Genomic DNA, 19,472 nt, shown 5'->3' on the forward strand with positions numbered 1-19,472 from the left:
GTATTTCAATTATTAACACATTTTAACTTATAGCACCCTTAAAATTTCCCCTTTCTTTCGAGGATCAAGTTTCTTTTTTCTTTCTTTCACTCAACTACAACAAAAAGCATTTTTGACATATCTAAAAAGATATGAAGGGGTTATGATATGTATATAACCCCATTTAGGTACATTTTGGTTGAAATAGGTCGAGTTTCAAAGGAATAGAAAACTTGTTGTGAACAAAATTGTTAAATTTTCTACCTTAAGTTTTGGAAACCATCAAGAAGAATACATATGAAAGTCCCAACTTGTCTATGAGATCGATTATGATCAGTTTAATGCATGTTAGATGAAGTCATAAACAAGTCGGTAATTGCTTTCAACTGCAATAATGTTAGCACAAGAATTAGAGCTCACAAAAATTTCCACAAAATTCATTGCATGATTTGCATCTTTTTCTCTAAATTTCTCCTATTGATCGACCGATAATTAGTAAAGAAATATGATAAACTCTAAAGTTTTGAGAAACTTTTTCTATTTTTTATTCTTTACATAATGTTAAAAATAACTAAAGAAACTCTAAAGCATATCAGATTTTAGAACAGATTAGCACATATGGGCATGTATGCCATGAATTTAGTAGTGGAGATAGGAGTTGCAAAAGGAGCAAATGATCTGCTAAACCAACTGTATCAAGTCTAGGCAGACACAAACACACACAAAAAAAAGGAAAAAAGATAGAAAGGCTTGACTACCTATCCTGTCCAACATCAGCTTCAGTTTTGGATGTGGGATGAACCATACCTAAAAGCCAAATCATGCCTACCAAGACTCCCATCCCTCTTACTTTCTTCTTCCCTCCACCTTAACCCTTCCCTGCTAGCTATAGATGTCGGCTTGCCAAATAAGTGCAGGTTTAGATCTTGCACTTATGATTCAAGTTTGGGAATCAGTATAACCCAACCCAATGCAACCACAATCTATTGTCACCCCTATTTATAACCTTAAATTTGTTATGTGGAAATGCAACTTGATATGGCTTATTTGGTTTTTTTATATATAATGAACTTAAAAAAAAAAAAGAATTAATCAACATCGCTTATATATTTGCCTATGTTATTTCATGGTGTAGTTCAGAACTTCAGATTTCTGTGAATTTAATATCAAATTTGTTATATATGTACAACAGTCTGATATTTATCTTCCAACAACTGACCAATGTTAAACTATCAAATGAATGAAAGCCATTGTTGATGGTTCTGAGACAAACATGATAGGTTAAGGGAACATTAACCTATATGCGTATCTTAATTTGGCATGTTTCAGCTTTCATTATCAACAGGAAGTGAAAATCAAAAATTAACAAACTGTCACAACCATCTACAAAAAAAAAAAAAAACAGTGCTCAAATTATTGCAAGGAATCATTCCTCCACACCTCTAGATTTCAAGGGCCTAAATACAAATTCTGCCGTGCAATTCTCTGCATTCAACTATAGCCTTTTTATCTTCATTTATTCTGAGACAATCAACAAGCCTAGCTGGCCTAAATAAAACAGTTTGCTTTCTAAACTCAATATTACTTGAATGTGTCGGCAAATCTCCCTCTAAAAAACTATTACTTATGTGATCTTTGGCACAATCAACCCCATTCCATCATCACAAAAAAGAGCACCTAAAATCATAACTTTATTCTTCTCATGCACGCTGACCATCTATTATTATAAACACACAGTCCAGATCAAAACCTACCTCAAAAAATGATAAAAAAATAAGAAAAAAAAAATACTAACAGCAACTTTGTACGCTAAAGTATGCTAGCCAATTCCACTTATGGCTGTCTCAAACTCCATTAATTCACTCAACTTAATAATGAGTAAATGGAGCTAGTAACTTCATGAAGCCAAGAGAAAAACTGATTAAGAAAGCAAATGACTAGCATTCTCATACCCTTATGTACGTTAATTCATAGAGTGAATACGCCGCAGACTTGTTGATCGTGATAACGGGGGGTGCTCGTATCGCCTGCATCTTCTGCGTGTCATTCCCCTCCACCTCCACTAGTTCCGCAACAATGGACGCCTCCCCTCCACTCTGCCATTTATAAGAAACCAATACTCTTGCAACATCAACAAATTCTAAATTCCTTGATGCATTTTGACAAAAAGAGCATGATCGAGCAAAAGGGGAAGCTCCTCGATATACTAAAGTTAGGGGTTTTACCCAAATTACAGAAGAATTAGATGAGTAGGGTGCTTACAGATCCACTGGGAACTGCGAGGTTGATGACGACCTTCTTGTGGCACTGGAGCTGGTCGGATTCGGAGGCCCTGACGCAGCTCTCGAGCTTGGATTTGGAGAGGACCTCCACGGCGGTCAAGGTGGGGAGGAGGAGGAGGAAAAGGAGGAGGCGTGGAGGGGGAATCCTCTTCCCCGGCGGCCGCCGGCGAGATTCCATCTATGGTCTCGCGTTTTTTTTGGGGTTGAGGGGTAAGAAGAGGAGTTCGGAGAGATGAATGGATGTTCCCAGTTTTGGGGGTGAGAGGGAGATCGTGGGCTTGCAACCGGTCGCGCGCTTCCCCCATTTAAAACCATTGGACGTGGAGACGGGCAGGGTCTCAGAAAAAGCGCGCATAGATTTCTCTATGCGTACTGCATCAGGAAGCAGACAATGCATCGAGATTCGTGCAAAATTCCAATAAGATACGTGCACTTGGAGGGAGAGAGAGAGAGAGATATATATATATATATATATATATATTTTAAGATAGAGGCGGCTAGAGCCGCCCATCTCCAACCCTATCCGTCCGACTGGGATCCTTTGCAGTGTGCTGTTAGCACTTAAGATTTTTATATTTTATAACTATCCATCTCTTGATGAAAGGCATCGAGTGCTGCACAGCACTGCAGTGTAAACCATGTGCCACAGAAAATTCATATTCTACCCACTCCATCCCTCTTAAGTCTTGGCATGCGCATATATGCAAGCTAAGCCTATCAGTTGTGAAACTAGAACTATAATCGGCATCGAAATACACGAGAGATAGCACTTCTTAAATTTTGGAGTCCTAATGCTTTTCTTTCAAGAAAGTAGGTATAACCACTAAGCTGTTGCAGAGGAGACATGTTTTAAAGTTGTATTAAGTTCTAATTTTATTTTATTATATTAGGCAAACTTCTCCAACAAAATTGTTGGACACTTAATAATGTCCCTCCATAATATTGCATATAGGAGTGCGAGTGATTTGAGCTTAAGCAAGTCACAACTAGTTTAAGCTCAGGGCATTATATAATTTGAAGTGTGCTGAACTAACTCATTAAATTTTGAGATGAAAGCGGGCTGCTTAGAAACCTAAAAATATTTTAAGAATTTTAATACCTCTCAAAATTTTCATATGTACATTAGCAACTCGAACAATTGCGATGCATATCAAAAAATAAAAATATAATATAAAGTAATTAAATATACTAAATGATATCTAGAGATACTATGCTCTTTCAAGAGAAGAGTCTGTGTACACTTGATTCCAAAATCAATGTTATCGCAGCTAACTCGGAGATCCACACTGTTGATCATTGATCTATATCACAAAAATCAGGAAATGAAACAAAGAACCATAGGAATTCTTTATCAATGCAACTTACCCTTTTTATATACAAATAACTAGAAATGATGTGCTTGTTGGCTTATACACTAAACTTGATCACCAGATAATCATAAAGGTGGTCACTTTGAAGGTGCAAAGGATGCATGCATGTGTGTGTGTGTGTGTATATATATATGTTGCCACCAGGTAGCTTGATGGTAAGGGGGTGATAATTCCACCTGAGTTGTCCGGATTCGAAACGCGCGGGCGTCGATTAAATTAGAGGATTGGATGCCCCACGCCCGGATGGTTCGTTGGCAAATATGCTTTCCTTCCATCTGTACCAAGATGGCACCGGGATGACGTACCCACATGTGAGGCGGTGAGCCCACAGGTCAAAGAAGGCACGCGAAACCTACGACCTGTATTGAACATTCCCTGGTAGAAGGGGGGCCCAGTAGTGGGGCTGCTATGCGGGTGGGCTGGTCCCTCCCCCTCCCCTCCTATTTTTCTACCCCCCAAAAAAAAAGGATGCATATGTTAGCATTTAAATGGTCTATTCCAGGTAATGAAACCTGAGTAGACTTAAGTAGAAGATAGTTAATTGGATGCCTCAAATGTGATGTGGTTAGTGAGGTGGTTACCATTTTTGCATTAATACAATTCATATTGGTACATCCATCAGATTTTTCATATTGCAAAAATCTCCTTTATAAATCTTGGCAAACTGAAGTAAACCAACCATACACCTATACCTGGCAATCAATGAGTTCACTTCCTTTTCTGAAAAATAGCTCCACATTTCTAAAGTCCTTCAGTTCAACTTCCAGTTTTTCTGCAGAAACTTATAATATTGAATTAATGAATGCAAAAATTATTCCATGAAGTCGAATGAAATTAGCCATTACAGACTTTTCAGCAGAAAATGACATAAGTTTGCTTAAAAGGGGGAGACCTTGACACAATGGATGTGCTTTTATGAATTTATAACTCCAGATTATTTCTTGTAATTATGCATTAGCTGAAGCTTGAAACTAACTTTCTTTCAATGAAAATTAAACAAGAAATAGAAGTTACATATAGCGAGGCCGAATTTAAATGAGAAAAGGTAAACCAAAAGTATGCAAAATAAAGTTCATACAGCCCAAAACTAAAGTGGTGCATGAAACACTTCCTGAATATGTTAATTTCCTTCATATAGACACTCTATATTCCACGCATATCACAAATCTCTATTAAAACTTGTTCTTTGTTGAAATCCATGAAGCAAATTCTTTTAGGCATTTGGCATATGAGCTTCATGTATATCCAAACCACTGCTTTAGATACATTTCCTTCCCCTAGGAGTAGGGAAGAAAGGAGGAAAGAAACTCAGCAACCTTGCTAATGTATCAAAAACAAAATAAATAAAACCTTGTCCAAAAGACCAATAATCTTTACATTTCCCTTAACCTTCTGTTCTGCTCTGCTGGTTTCTGGATCACTCATCTTGTCTTCTGTGTCATTTCTCTTCTGTCTTCTCCAATAACCCAAGCGAATTAAACCCTTATAGAGCATAGTGGCTGCTACAGCAAGAGAAGTCTACCTTGTTTTGGCCTTGAAGTTCACTGTTAAGACTTTTCTCCGCCTTATCCATCACAATGGCTGCTAGTGCAAGAGAAGTCACTTCCATGAATATTACATCTGAGGCCTCGTTTTAACTTCCGATTTCGCTGTTAGCCTTTTCTCATTTCACACCAAGGTTTTTCTTTCCCTGGTTGCATGAAGTCTCGAACACTCAAATCATCTTTCTGACGAGAAAAATACTTCAATCATCACTGTATTCAAATTGCATGGAAGGCTCTGCAACAAGGACCAGCTGATATATTTTGTATTTCAGGTAGGACTTATGTTGTATAATCCAGTTACAGGACTAAGGAGATCCCATCCTCTTAATCAGTTTTCAGTAAAAAAAAAACAAGAAGAATTTCTAAGGACAATTTTCTGAAAATTGGATTAGAAAAATAAAATATTAATGTGGACTTTTTGAGAAGAGAAAGAACTTCAATCATCGATACGTTCAGATTGTATAGAAGACTCAGCATAAATGACCAGCTAATATCTCTTGTATTTCAGGTAGGACTTTTGTTATATAATCCAATTACGAAAGTAAAAAGATGCCATCCTCTTTATTGGTTTTCAGTAGAATTAGAGAAAATTTTCAGAAAATTGGATTAGAAAATATAAAACATTAATGCAATAATGGCCAGCTCATATCTTTTGTATCGAGGGTAGGACTTTGTTGTACAATCAAAAAAATACGAAAATAAGAAGACGCCATCCCCTTTTTTAGTCTTCATTAAAGAAGAATTTTTCAGAAAAAAATTCAGCAAATTGGAAAAATAATAAAAAATAACTTGGCGTCGCCCGGACTCGAACCGGAGACCTTCAGTGTGTTAGACTGACGTGATAACCAACTACACCACGACACCTTCTGTTGGATTGGGCTAGAAATATGCTCTCATAGAAATAAGTCAAGAGTCCACAACAAGTGAAAATGAGGTTATGATAGCTTCTAATTGAGTTGATGACCAGAAGACCCACCTTAGCCTGTGAATCTAATTTAACTCGAAAAGGATTATAAACTTTCTACCAAACCAATTCCTATTGTTGCTGACCCATTTAACTTATAAAGAATTCATAGTAAAGAACTTGTCAGCAAAGTTACTTTTGACTCTTCTGATTGTTGCCTTGGCTGCATATCTTCTACATGATCTCAGTCTGCCATTTTGCTTGCATTCTTGGGTAGTGTCAAGAATTGATTCTTAGAGCGTTTCATGTGTGGTGCACCATGGGAGGATGATGTATTACTATGGTCCTATCTACAATCTATAGGGATTTGGCAAGAGGGTGATTCCCAAAGTAACTACATGAGATAATGACCAGAGTCTTCTCATGGCAACAGATCTGCATTCTTTTCTGGCCACTAAATATCTTTGGAAAAAGAAATCAATCAGGTGACTACAAGGTGCAGATTGGAAAATATATTATTTGATATTAAAATACTTTAGATTTTAAATTATAAATTTCTTGTGATTTTTAATAATGTGATCAGCGAAAACTAAAATATTCTAATGATATTATGTTAAACTTAAGAAAAACAAAGGTACGCTAAAGTAGGAAAAGTTTCGGTATCTAATGTTTAATGGAAAAAGGAATTTACCATTTGAAATAAATTCTCACTAGGTATAAATAAAACTTGCCTTTGAGGGAAACAAGCAGATGAAAGAAAATTGAAGTGTTTTTTTGGCTCTAATTAAATAACCAACTAAATACGAATCTCATCATTTTTTCTCTCCTCTTCTATGGTAAAATTTATTTACCATTTGATGGCATGTCTGTGTTTCCGAGGCTATAGAGGGTACAATGGAAAACAAGAGAAGAAGAGAGTTTTTTTCTCCGAAGCTCTTCATCTTTGGAGGGATTGAAAAAGGAAATTTAGAGAGAAGTTAATTCTCTCTCTCCTCTCATGAGTTACCATTCAAATGAGTGATAGTAATAGGAAACACAGAAAAAGTTAACAAAAGGATTATAGAGGGTTAGAAAAGTTATGTTTCTCCTTATTTGTGCACTATCTGAAGTCCTTATTGGTGCATTATCCAAAGGCTTGGTCCTAAGCGCCGATGCAAGATGAGTTGAGTGTCTCTCCAACCCCCTCCTTTTCCAAATTGCATCAAATACCCAAGAATCATGCCCCATATTAGTCGAAACTTCCGCTTTACATGTAAGTTGTGAATAGGTCTTTCCAATGTTGGCAGGTATAACCATATTTCAAGAGCAAATGATCTATTCTGCGCATCCAACACTTGCCATCCAGCTGCATCTCTCGCATCACCAAGTGTCTGTCTAGTAACAACATGAAAATTAATTTGGAATTATGGAGGTGCCTTTGTTCTCTAAATCGCATCGGTCGATCCAGAGGTTCTCTCTCCTCGATCGATAACTGCATAAGTAGAGCTGGACAAAGCTTGCTCCATGGCCATGTTGATTTGTCTGGATGTTCCTTTGGGTGGTCAGCCTGTAAGGTGATAAGAGTTGACATGCCTGTTCTTTGATAAGCTATTTCTCATGAAACTGAAGCAAGCTGGAGGAAAATGGATGTGAATTATAAGAAAGGAATCAAATTATTCATCAAGTCGGTGGCCGCGAGCATCCAAGATAGATAGAATGTCATCATGGGCACAAAGAATAGTTGGAAGATAAACTGAAAGAGCACCTAATCAAAGAGGCATGATTATGTGCAGTTGAAACAACCACTCCACCAAAAAGGAATCCATAAAGGCATTGAAGACACATTGGATAAATGCTCTGGGAGGAATGTAGACAAGCCTGTTTTCATTTCAAATAGATGGTTCATCTTTGACGTGACAGATACCGTCATCTGATGGAAAGCCCACCTAATGGTGGTTAACCCATCACAATAGGGTAACATATTTCTGAAGATATCACATGTTGGTTGTGCTGACAAAACTATCAAATCCAAAAGGATACTAAATAATTAATGGTAACTAAGAAGTACAGCACTCAGTCTGATGGAAGGCACATGTAACAAAATCACTCTGAGAACACTTAAAAAAGTTAAATGAAAGAGCAATCAGTTTCTTGACTATTTACAGATGTATTGAAGTATTATCAGACACTGAAATGTGATAATTTTACTGTTCTTCCAAACATAGTTTTCCTCGAAAAGCTATTTTTTCAATTATCGCAGCTCCACTTTGATGTGGGTACACAGTTCAGATAGTGACACCAGTGGCAATGATCATTCTTGTTCACTCCCTTGAAAAGCATTACCAAACCAACTGCAAATCTGCAAAAAAAAAAAATAATAATGAAAAAAGTGACTAATCTTTGATTATATGGATTCAAATTAACCAAGGAAACTATGCCATAGCACATGGTGGCACCAAGTCGTGGTGCTGGAGAATCGTGCTCCACAAATTGTTCGTTATGAGACTGAGTCGTGGTTATGATTTTTGAGTGTTATGTCAAGCAATGCAAGATTGTGTATGTTTCGTGACAGATTTACGAAGATATCAGCAAAGTAATGCTTACCCAGCTAGTATCAAAAGCAATGCCATCACCCACAACACATACTGATATGCTTTGTATTTGGAAGTAACCTGACTCGATGGGGGCAGATCTTGACGTTCCATCCAGCCAAATTGAGGCCGGATCAACAAAATAAAACCAAGGAGAAAACCTGTTAAGAACCCCCCTATATCGGCCAAGATATCAACATGCGGAAAGATTCCAATGGCCAAGTTGACAATAATCATAAACACGAGAGTTAATAAAGCTGCAGCCTGCAATAAGAAATCAATGTGATGAGACCAATGAGTTGAATGAACATGAATTAAACTTGGAATATACAGCATGTATGTACCCTGTTGGAATAGATAGTCCAGTTTGTGATTAGTTCTGATAGCATTGATCCAAGAAGTCCAAACAAAGCAGCAGAAGCACTAACAGAAATATTATTTCTTAAGAGAAGAGCTGAAAGAACACTCCCACCAAACCCTGATAGAAGGTATATTACACCAATCCGTGCTGCTAGGAGGAAAAGAAGTCAGGAAAATGGCATGTTCAAATGATATAAAAAACAAGACTTGAACTAAACAATGTGATTGAGATCGTGTATTATCATGCATGTAGAAAAGTACAAATCATCTCTGAAACATGCCAATGTGATGCCCTCAGAGCTCAGTGAACATTAAGGGGTGATACTCAATTAGAAGAGCATTATTCAAAACGAATAAGAATTTATTCCTCACCAACCTATTAATGAAATTTAACAATTTCTTTCTTCTAATAATTTAATAGGATAAATTAAGAACAATGTTAAGAACAGAATTTACCAAATCCAAATTGCTGTTCGAGGCGAATTCCAACAAAAACAAGGCTTAGCATATTTACAAGCAAATGGATAAGGCCCACATGCAGCCAGATACAAGCAACAAGCCTCCATCCCTGATGCTGATGGACCACTTTGTTCCACTCAAGAGCTCCCAATTTCTCCAATCTGACAAGATCGAAAGTCAAAGATAATTAATTCTGTTCTAGGGATCTACTTCATAAGGTTATAATTGCATATATACCCCATTAGCAACCACATCCCCCTTCCAGCCCCCCAAAAAAATTCACACCATCGTAATCTTTTAAAGATTACGGTACTCATAAAATAATATTTGATAGTTTAGTTTGTAACTCATAAGGTGTCAAGTAAGAACCTTAACTGTCACGAATACCCTATCTTGAGCAATTTCTTTGACACTAAAGTTTCTTTTTGGTAGACGCACTAAAGTTTGTTTCTATCAAGAAAAGAGGTCTGAATGTGTAATATTTTGCTCCAAATATTTGAAATATGAAAATACAAACAAAGAATCTCTTCTAGTTTTCTTTCTTTTTGAAATAACTGGCAAAGTTTGCTTCAAATGTCCACAACCACTAATACTAAATCTAATCAACAGGTTTTAGCAATCTTTCTTCATTATAAAGGTCTCCACTGACTCAAACTAATTCATATGTTCCAAGCAATACATGTCTTGGACATCAGTGCCCCCCGCCCAACCACGTGATTGCAAATGCTATGACAATATCAAGGAGTCATGGCTAAAGTAAGTCATGCCACTATGTTAAATGAAATAGCAAATTGGGCTTTCGAGACTTTAATGAAGTAGCTTTAAATATCATCCCTTTAACATAAAGAAAATCAACAAACTACACATCCGCAATATGCAAAATTGAATAGCTAATTAGTTAGCAAACAAGAAAACATGAATAATTCAGAGGTATTTAATGTCAGAGCTTGCCATTACAAGAGGCGACATGATTTTCTGACGTGAACTCACCTGCTTGTTACCATCCAGCGTGTGGGTGTGTGCCTCGCACACCTAAAGTCCCACAACCAAGGGTAAAGGTACTCTGAGACCTTCAATAAACTGTAGGTTGACAACCATTTTTGTTTATTGTATCTACTCCTTTCTATTTCCTTCTTGCTTTTAACCTTGAAGTATCACTTTCAAGAGCCATAGGTGCTAGAAACTTTGATTTCCAGGACATTATAGAAATATTTTTCTCCCTCCAGAAAAATCATATGAATAAAGAAAGTTCTATCTCAAACAGGTAAAATTTTAGTGTTGCATGCAAGAAAATAACAGAAAAATGTATATATTCTTTGCATTTTTTTTCAATAAATATAATAAAATACAAGTTTGCATAATCACATAATTCAAATAAAACCTGATTGGTGTCAAATTATTAAGCAATGACAAGTAGTTCAGACTAGTTTTAAAGGAGCACTTGCATGTATCAGACTATTCTAAACATGATAACTTATTCAGCCAGTTCTACTTCTCGAATGTCAAGTACCTCAACAATGATATATTTTTCTTTTGAAATAATCCATTGCATATAGAAATCAGCACAATGATCAAGATCACAATTCCCCAACTAAAGAATATGCTAGACCTTGAAAGGAAGAAATATACACGAGAGGAGGCCCCCCGGGGGGTGGGGGGGTGGGGCGTGGGGAAGCGAAGACAACCAAAACAAGAGATTGATGTCTTCCACTACTGCCCTCAACAGGTAGTCATGGTTGTATCGGAACCTGATACTGACCCGTGGGTGTTGTGCGGTGTGTATGCGAGCACGGACTACAGGGTTAGGAGAGCTCTTTGGCAAGAGATCGCCAACCTGACTGCCCAGGGTATCCCGACGGTGTTAGTTGGTGACTTCAATTGTATCCAGAGTGCGGGTGATAAGAGGGGAGGTGCGGAGTTCACGGATAGAGTGGATAGGAGGGAGTTTCGCGACTTCGTAATGCGGAACGGTCTGGTGGACCTAGGTTTTTTCGGGACCGCGGTTTACCTGGTGTAACAATCAATCCGGTAGTGCTAGGGTTTGGGAGCGATTAGATAGGGCCTTTGCGACCCCAGATTGGATCCTCCGGTTCCCTACCTGCTGTGTTAGTCACTTACCCCGGATTGCATCTGACCACTGCCCTCTGCTGATTTCCACTTCATCGGGACCTGGTCATCATAGTCCCTTCCGCTTCGAGAAGATTTGGCTATCGTACCCTCAGTCTTGGGACATCGTTCGCGATGCATGGCGTGTCCCGGTACGGGGAAATGCGATGCAACGGGTCTCCCGCAAACTTGAGATTACCAAACGGCGGCTTCGTCGTTGGAATCGCGAGGAAGTGGGCGATATCTTTCGGAGAGTGGAGGGGGTCGAGACTGCGATTGCTGATCTACAGAGGAGAGAGGATCTAGGAGGTGAACTTTCGGCGGAAGACATGACCGATCTCCGGGGACTTCTAGCGACCCACCATTCACTGCTACGGCAGCATGAGATTTTTTGGCGACAGAAATCTCGGGTCCAGTGGGTACGTGAGGGTGATCGCAACACTAGGTTCTTTCATCGGACGACGGTTATCCGGAGACAGCGGAGTATGATTCACTCATTGCGAGATGGGTCCGGTCAGCGTGTGGAGGGTGAGCCTGCCGTCAGACAGGCTTTACTTGATTTTTTCCGCACCAGATGGACGGAGGATGGAGGCCCTGATGTTGATGGCCTCCTTCCGAGGCCTGATGTGGGTATTGCTGATGATGAGAATATGACACTGGTTCGACCGGTGTCGGCGCGGGAGGTGGAGGAGGCAGTCTGGGCCCTGGCAGCGGATAAGGCTCCGGGACCCGATGGGTTCCCCCCTTTCTTTTTTCGGAAATATTGGGGTATCATTCGGGCTTCAGTGGTTGAGGCTGTGCAGTGCTTCTTCACTCAGGCAGCTATGCCTGAGGATTGAAAGGCCACCTTCATCACGCTCATTCCGAAGCGCCAGGAGGCGGTAGAGCCGGGACACTTTAGGCCCATCAGTTTGTGCACAACCTTGTATAAGATTGTGGCGAGAATAATGGTGGGCAGGATCAAGCCTCTATTGCCGGGCATTATCAGCCAAGAGCAGGGGGCCTTTGTGGCGGGGAGAAACATTTCCCACAATGTTATGTTGGCTCAGGAGATGATGTGGGATCTTCAGCGTGCATCGAAGCGGCGCAGCTTGATGGTAGTCAAGCTAGATATGGAGAGGGCATATGATAGGATCAGGTGGAGCTTTCTGCGGAAGGCTTTAGAGACCTACGGTTTCCATAGGAGATGGATTGGTTGGGTCCTAGGGTGCGTCCAGAGGCTAAAATTCTCCATTTTGGTCAACGGCACACCGACGAGTTTTTTCGAGTCCACTATGGGACTGCGGCAAGGATGTCCCCTATCCCCTTACTTATTCATTATTTGTTCTGATATCTTGTCTCGTTCATTGCAGGGTGCGTGCACTAGTCGGGAGCTGGAGGCCTATGTCCCAGCACCGGGGGTGGGACCTATCTCTCATTTATTGTTTGCTGACGACTGTCTTCTTTTGACCAGGGCGCATGCTTCTGATGCACGGGTACTCGCTAGAGTGCTGGCAGGTTACTGCGCGGCGTCCGGACAGAGAGTTAACTTCATGAAGTCAGCCATTCGGTTCAGCCCTAGCACGGAGATTAGAGTCAGACTGGAGATCAGGAGGATTCTGCAGATACCAGAGCAGGAGGGGACATTGGTCTACCTGGGAGTCCCTATCACAGGCCGGAGACTGCGGGTGACAGAGTGCTCCGGGCTGGTACAGCGGGTCGAGGCCAGGCTGGAGGGATGGAGGGCATCATCTCTATCCATGATGGGGAGATTGACACTGGTCAGATCGGTGTTAGGATCTATGCCGGTATATCTCATGGCCAACACTGTGGTCCCAAAGACGACTCTGCTGAAGATTGAACGTCTTCTTCGGAGCTTCTTGTGGGGTCTCATAGTGGGGGCCATGGGGTACATCTGGTGGCTTGGGAGCACGTCTGCCTCCCCATCAGTGAGGGTGGTCTGGGAGTGCATTCCCTCTTGGAGCGGCGTGAGGCCCTTGTTGCTCGACACGCAGCTCGCTTCTTGCTGGAGCCGCAGGGGCTTTGGAGCAGGGTGATGGCAGCCAGATTTGGCCGAGGGGGCTCTGAGGTGGCACGGAGTGGCCGCCGAACTTCCTTTATGTGGCGCGAGATTGCGAGGTATTTGCCGACTGTGTCGGCTAACACCAGGTGGCTGATAGGCGATGGGCGGAGCGTCGATGTGACCGATGATCCATGGGTGGACACTTTGCCTCTGAGATGTTGGCCGACGATGGTGGATACTGAGGCAGCAGAGGGGCTTCGGGTGTGTGACCTCCTAGCACCAGGGAGGACAGAGTGGGATGATACCAGACTACATCAGCTGTTTGGGACACATCTTGCTGCGAGGGTACGGTCCCTTCCAGTACCAGATTGCGAGGGGCCAGACGTTAGGGTCTGGGGCACCTCATGCAGGGCCAGTGTCAGGCTGGGTGATCTATCCCGGGTCATCCAGCAGGAGCATGAGCGAGGACCAGACTGCGCCTGGATTTGGAGGTCCGGCCTCCAGCCGAGGGCAGCACTCTTCTTATGGAAGGTGATGTGGGATCGCCTTCCGACGAGAGCAGTGTTGAGCCGGCGTGCTTTGGGGATCCCCGCGGAGTGCGGGGTTTGCAGTGTTGATGAGACTGTGGATCATGTTCTATTTCAGTGCACTTGGGCGAGATCGACATGGCTGTGGACAGGTATCCCGGAGGAGGTGTGGCAGGAGAGGAGCCTCTTCCTGCATTTGATACGACAGGGGTTGGCCAGTCCCGGGTCATGCCAGGAGGCCATCCGAGCGACTTGCACTGCCCATCAGATCTGGCTGGCAAGGAACGCTCGCATTTTCAGTGGGCGCAGGATGTCGCCGAGGTTTGTTGCGGAGTCTGCTCGAGCACTAGCGATGGAGTCCAGACTTCCTACCCCCTCAGACACACCCTTGACAGCTTGGGACACCTGGGGTTCCTCTACTGCTCAGGCAGCTCCTCGGACGGTGTTTTTCACCTGGGAGCCCCCACCCCCGAGCTTCCTCAAGGTAAACTTTGATGGGTCGGTGTTGGACAGAGGTACGCGAGGCGGGGCAGGCTTCGTCATACGGGACCCTCACTCTAGGGTTGTGGCAGCAGGTGGCTGCCAGTTGTTCGTCACATCAGTTCCAGGGGCAGAGCTGCGAGCTGCCTGGGCAGGTCTTCGCCATGCTCGGCAGGTGCTGCAGGCCAGCTCGATCATCCTGGAGGGTGACTCGGCTACAGTTATTGGCTGGATCCGGCGGGGACTGAGTGGTGAGAGCATCGACCATCCTCTGATCCGGGACATTAGGATGATGGTGAGGGATGGCGTGGCCTTTGAGGCCAAGCATGTATTCAGGGAGGCCAATGGGGCGGCTGATTGGGTGGCTGCATTCGCGGCCCACCACTCTGGATACGCTCTGTGGGTGGGAGAGAGAGAGTTGCCATTGGCACTTCGTGAGATTGTGTATTTTGACTTTATTGGGTGTATTCAGGCACGCGTTGTCTGAAAAACCCGGCTTTAGCAAAAAAAAAAAAAAAAAAAAAACAAGCCTAATGCTACCTCCAGGCGAAAACTTAGTGATCAGGGTGACGAAAACCTCGACATCATAAAAACCAATTTCAATTAGCTCCCAATCAGTTAAAAAAAAGAGTTTTCTGTGAAAAACAACACATTAAATCTAAAAAGCTATGAATTTTCAAATTAAAAAAAAGGGACAAAAAAGGGTGACAAACAGGGGAAGAGGAGAAATGGAGCTAAAAAGGTGATGGAGATATCGCAAGTGCTATCAAATGACCTCTTTTCGCTTTAAAGGCCATAAAGATCCGAACTTTATCATAAAATTGAGAAATTGAAGTCAGGAATAGGATTAAAAAAGGGGGGAAATTCAAACATACGTAGAAGCCGAGGGCCCGAGGAGGGGATTCTCGTGGAGGGGCTGGAAGGAGAAGCGGTGGAGGAAGCGGGCGACGCACCGGCCGAAGCGGTTCGAGTGGTCAGGGCAGTTGTTGACGTATATCTCCACCACGAACACCGCCACGCACCCCACCACGATCAGCGGCACCACCCACGGCACCCACGGCCTCTCCTCCGTCTCCGGCGGGTCGTAGAAGTACGGCACCGTGCCCCCGCCGCCGCCGCCTCCGCCGGCCCTGCTCTTGTTGCCGCCCCCGCCGCCCCTCTCCCCCTCCAACTCCGCCATTTCCGCCGCTCACTCTCTCGCCCCCACTGATAGCTTTTATGGCGACTGGTGGATGGTTTCCAGGGGTTTTGCTTGGCTTAGAAGGAGGGCGTCGGTGGTGGGGTAGGAGAGTGATGATAAGAAGAGATCGAGAGGGGTATCGTCCTTGATACTGTGATTGAAAAGAGGGGGTAAACGAGAGCTAGACGGCTCTGGAGATTTGTTTGGGTGATTAAATTGGATGAAATCGGGAGCAGGAGCGGAAAAAAATGGTTTTTTTTTTAGGGCGGTGGGGGCCTGAGGGTAGTGGAGACTGACAGGAGAGCTGTGGGCGTGGGGCAGGCGGGTGACGACGGCGGTTGGTGCGTGTCGAGAGGAGCAGTTATCGTATCGGAATTCGAAAACGCCCGAGAAACGGGATTAACTGTAAGACGTTATACCCACTCCATCAGTAACTAATCACACATTAATGGCGTCAAGCTCTATTAATGGCCGTCTGGCTCCCGACCAAAAAGCCAGAGACACATGGAGCTCCTATTTAGCTTATGCAGCGTCCGGGACCTTTCTGATCTTATGGGAGTCCTCATTTTCTGATTTTTTTTAAGATTAATTTCAATGGCAACTTCACTAATGATGAAGATAAAGGTAAAGTGGGCTTTGTGATCAAAGATCATGAGTCTAAACTTGTGGCAGCTGGAGGTCGACACGTCTTCGATGAGTCAGTTAGTGCTATAGAGTTGAGAGCTGCATGAAAAAGTATCATCTTCACCAGACGGGCTCTAGGAGCGGATTGTATCCACCTTGAAGGTGATGCGGTTTTGGTGATTAAATTAATTCAGAAAAGTGTTGACAGGCACAGGCATCTAGATAGGCATCCGCTCTTGCAGGATATATATGAGATTGTGAGAGAGCTTGCAATGTTCCGGACTATCCATGTTTATCGAAAGACGAACAGTGCGGCTGACTAGGTTGCATCATATTTGGCGCACTACTCAGAAGAATGTTGTTGGGAGAGATAGGAGTATGCCCACCCCACCCATGTGTCGACTTTTTTTAAAAAAAAAAATTATGGGTGTACGCATGCATGCATGACATGAGTTGCCGTTGTATCATAAAAAAAAAAAAAAAAGAAAAAAAGAAAAGAAGAAAGAAAGAAAGAAAGGAAAAGCTCAGAGCCCTTTGCAAAGATAAGTTTTTTGTTCGTTCTTTTTAACTCCTCTTCGTTGGATTCGGCTTTTGCTCTTTGTTTATCATAATTTCTTGTTGGTAGGTTACCAAATGTTTTAACTTATAGCATGATTTGTAATTAATTAACTAATTGGTTTCTTATGTTATTAACTAGATTACCTTCAAAGAGTGGACTTAATCCGGGATTTGAGGTTTGAGAATGCGACAACCAAAACTAAGATGACTCCTGCTGGCCCTGGAGGAAAAAAACAAAGAGAAAACTATTTTGTGCCAGAGAAATGAAAGGAAAAAAAATAAAATATAATTCATGCATAGAGGTTAAGATGATGAAATCTTAGCGAAGGATCATGACATAAAGATAGAGATAGCAAAAATTGTATAAGTTATCCAAGGACTTCATTAAGGTGTAGAACCATGCTATCTACTTAAAAAAGGTACTGTTGGGGAAATAAAATTTTTTCCCAAAATGACATAAATACCCCTAAGAAGCCGTACCACTTCCGACCCCAGACGGCCGAAGTCGGCGTCCGACTTCGGAGCGCCCGACCTCGAGACCTCCGACCTAAGAAAAACCCCAATGTTCGAGGTCTACTCTTGTCAGCCACCTACTACGGCCGTGCGCCTCAGAGGTCCGGCCGAGGACCGTACCCTGACATTTATTGCGCATGGTCGCTGTAACCCTCCGGCTTACTCCATAATAAATGCGGATCTCCGGCTTACTCCACAATAAATGCGGATCTCCGGCTTACTCCACAATAAATGCGGATCTCCGGCTTACTCCACCATAAATGCGCATGGCTCCTGTCATCTACGGACTCTCAGCTCTCCACGGCAAATCAGCCCAGCAGAGTCTAGTCAACTATGATAAGTCTCTGATCTCGGGCATACCTCCGACGCCAATGCAATAATTCGTCTGACAGCGTGCTAGTTCTGGTTATACGACGCCCTCACCGCCGACATCAGAGCAATGATTCGCCTGACCATGCGCCGACCTGAACAACATGCCGAGCCGTACTACGGCCTCGCCCTGTTACATCGCAGGTAAACCGACCCCCGCCTATAAAAGGGAGCCTTGGCCTCTCAGGAGGGGGTTGGAAGATTGATACACTCTACAGACATTATTTATCTCCCTTTCTACACTATTTGCCCCCTCCCTGACTTGAGCGTCGGAGGGCCGGCGCCGGAAAACCCGGCCACCGGTTTGTGTGCAGGCACCCGGACGGAGGACGCCGCCAACTGACGGATCGCCGCTTCGCCAGGAGGATCTGCCGCCCCTTCTCTCCGACTGCCCCAGACGGAGGACGCCGCTCGCCGACGGACCGCCGCCCCACCGTGAGAACTCATCGCCGCTCCCTCTCCTCGACCGAAGACTGCCCCCGGGTCCAATTTCCAGCAACAGTTGGCGCTAGAGGAAGGGCCCGAGTAGCAGTCATGAAGTTGAGAAGTAAGGGAGCCTCTAACATCTCCCGGCGTCCCCCGCAAAGCCCTGGACACTCTGTCCAGAATTCTCCAACTCCGGCTGACCCAGTTCCTCTGGTCCAGCCGGAACAGTTCGACGCCTTGGTACAGCAAGTCCAGGCCTTGGCCGCCGCCGTTCAGAGTTTGCGGCGCGAGGAAGCTTTGCCTACGCTCCCCCCACGGGCTCAGGGCCCGCCGGAGTGTCCCCCCAACGGCCCGGTTTTTCCAAGCCAAAACTTGCATGGCTCTTCTAGAGCCAATAACGGAGAACGAGCTTCTCCCCGGAGGGAATTACCGGGAGAAGGTTTCGATCGGAGGCCCCAGCTTTCTGAGGCAGAGTCAGCCCCAGATCACCGTGAGCCGGCGCAAACCACAGCGACAATCCCACGGATGGGGGAGCTCGACCGGAAAGTTGAGCATCTGGAGCGTCAGATTGCAGCGCTCCACAGCAAGAACGCAAGACAAGAGGGAGACTTTGAGTTCACCACCAAGTCCCCCTTTTCCCGCCAGATCGAGGATGGGCCGGTTCCCGCGAGGTTCAAAATGCCTCAGGTGGAACCCTACAACGGGACGACCGACCCTCTCGACCACCTGGAGAGCTATCGGGCCCTCATGGCCCTACAAGGGTCCTCGGAGGCCATGCTCTGCAAGGCTTTCCCAGCGACCCTCCGAGGGACCGCTCGGCTTTGGTTTTCTGGGCTGAAGCCGAATACGGTGTCCTCTTTTGAGCAGCTCGGCAGGCAGTTCGCCACCAACTTCGCTGCCAGCCGTCGCCAGCGACGAACGTCAGACTCCCTCCTCGACATCAAACAGAAAGAGGGGGAGCCCCTTAAGGAGTACCTGGACCACTTCACCGCCGCCACATGGGAGGTTCGCGAGCTGGACCAGTCGATGGCTATGTCGGCTCTGAAGACAGGGGTTCGCTCCTACCGATTCCTCTTCTCCATCGAGAAGAGCTTCCCGGCCGACTTCACTGAAATGTTGGCCCGAGCCCGGAAGTATGCCAAGGCCGAGGAGGCAGTTGCATCCAGGCGGGGGGCAATTGAGCCCGCCTCCAAGAAGCAGAAGAAACGCCGCGAGGAGC

At 44.1% G+C, this 19,472-nt stretch overlaps 2 protein-coding genes and 1 non-coding gene across 3 annotated transcripts in view; all 3 read right to left on the reverse strand.

Moving 5' to 3' along the window:
- The window catches only part of LOC103723711 (protein HAPLESS 2), a 44,661-nt gene extending 42,139 nt beyond the window's left edge, over window positions 1-2,522 (reverse strand). Inside the window, exons 1-2 of the mRNA XM_026800207.2 lie at window positions 2,242-2,522; window positions 1,932-2,075 (exon numbers count right to left, since the gene is read on the reverse strand). Coding sequence (XP_026656008.2) covers window positions 1,932-2,075; window positions 2,242-2,439 — 342 coding nt within the window. The 5' untranslated portion in view covers window positions 2,440-2,522. The remainder of the gene's footprint in view (window positions 1-1,931; window positions 2,076-2,241) is intronic.
- A 3,443-nt stretch (window positions 2,523-5,965) lies between these two features.
- Window positions 5,966-6,039, reverse strand: TRNAV-AAC. The gene has a single exon. It is a non-coding gene; the product is annotated as a tRNA-Val (tRNA).
- Window positions 6,040-8,069: 2,030 nt separating this feature from the next.
- Window positions 8,070-16,069, reverse strand: LOC103723708 (RHOMBOID-like protein 3). The gene is made up of 5 exons (XM_008814715.3): window positions 15,459-16,069; window positions 9,466-9,629; window positions 8,994-9,157; window positions 8,663-8,913; window positions 8,070-8,417 (listed from the first exon to the last, which is right to left on the reverse strand). Exons 1-5 carry the CDS (start codon window positions 15,761-15,763, stop codon window positions 8,306-8,308), a joined length of 996 nt encoding a protein of 331 aa, XP_008812937.2. The 5' UTR covers window positions 15,764-16,069; the 3' UTR covers window positions 8,070-8,305.
- Window positions 16,070-19,472: the final 3,403 nt, after the last annotated feature.

Source organism: Phoenix dactylifera, chromosome 18 (genome assembly GCF_009389715.1).
Source record: "Phoenix dactylifera cultivar Barhee BC4 chromosome 18, palm_55x_up_171113_PBpolish2nd_filt_p, whole genome shotgun sequence".
Lineage (NCBI taxonomy): Eukaryota > Viridiplantae > Streptophyta > Magnoliopsida > Arecales > Arecaceae > Phoenix > Phoenix dactylifera.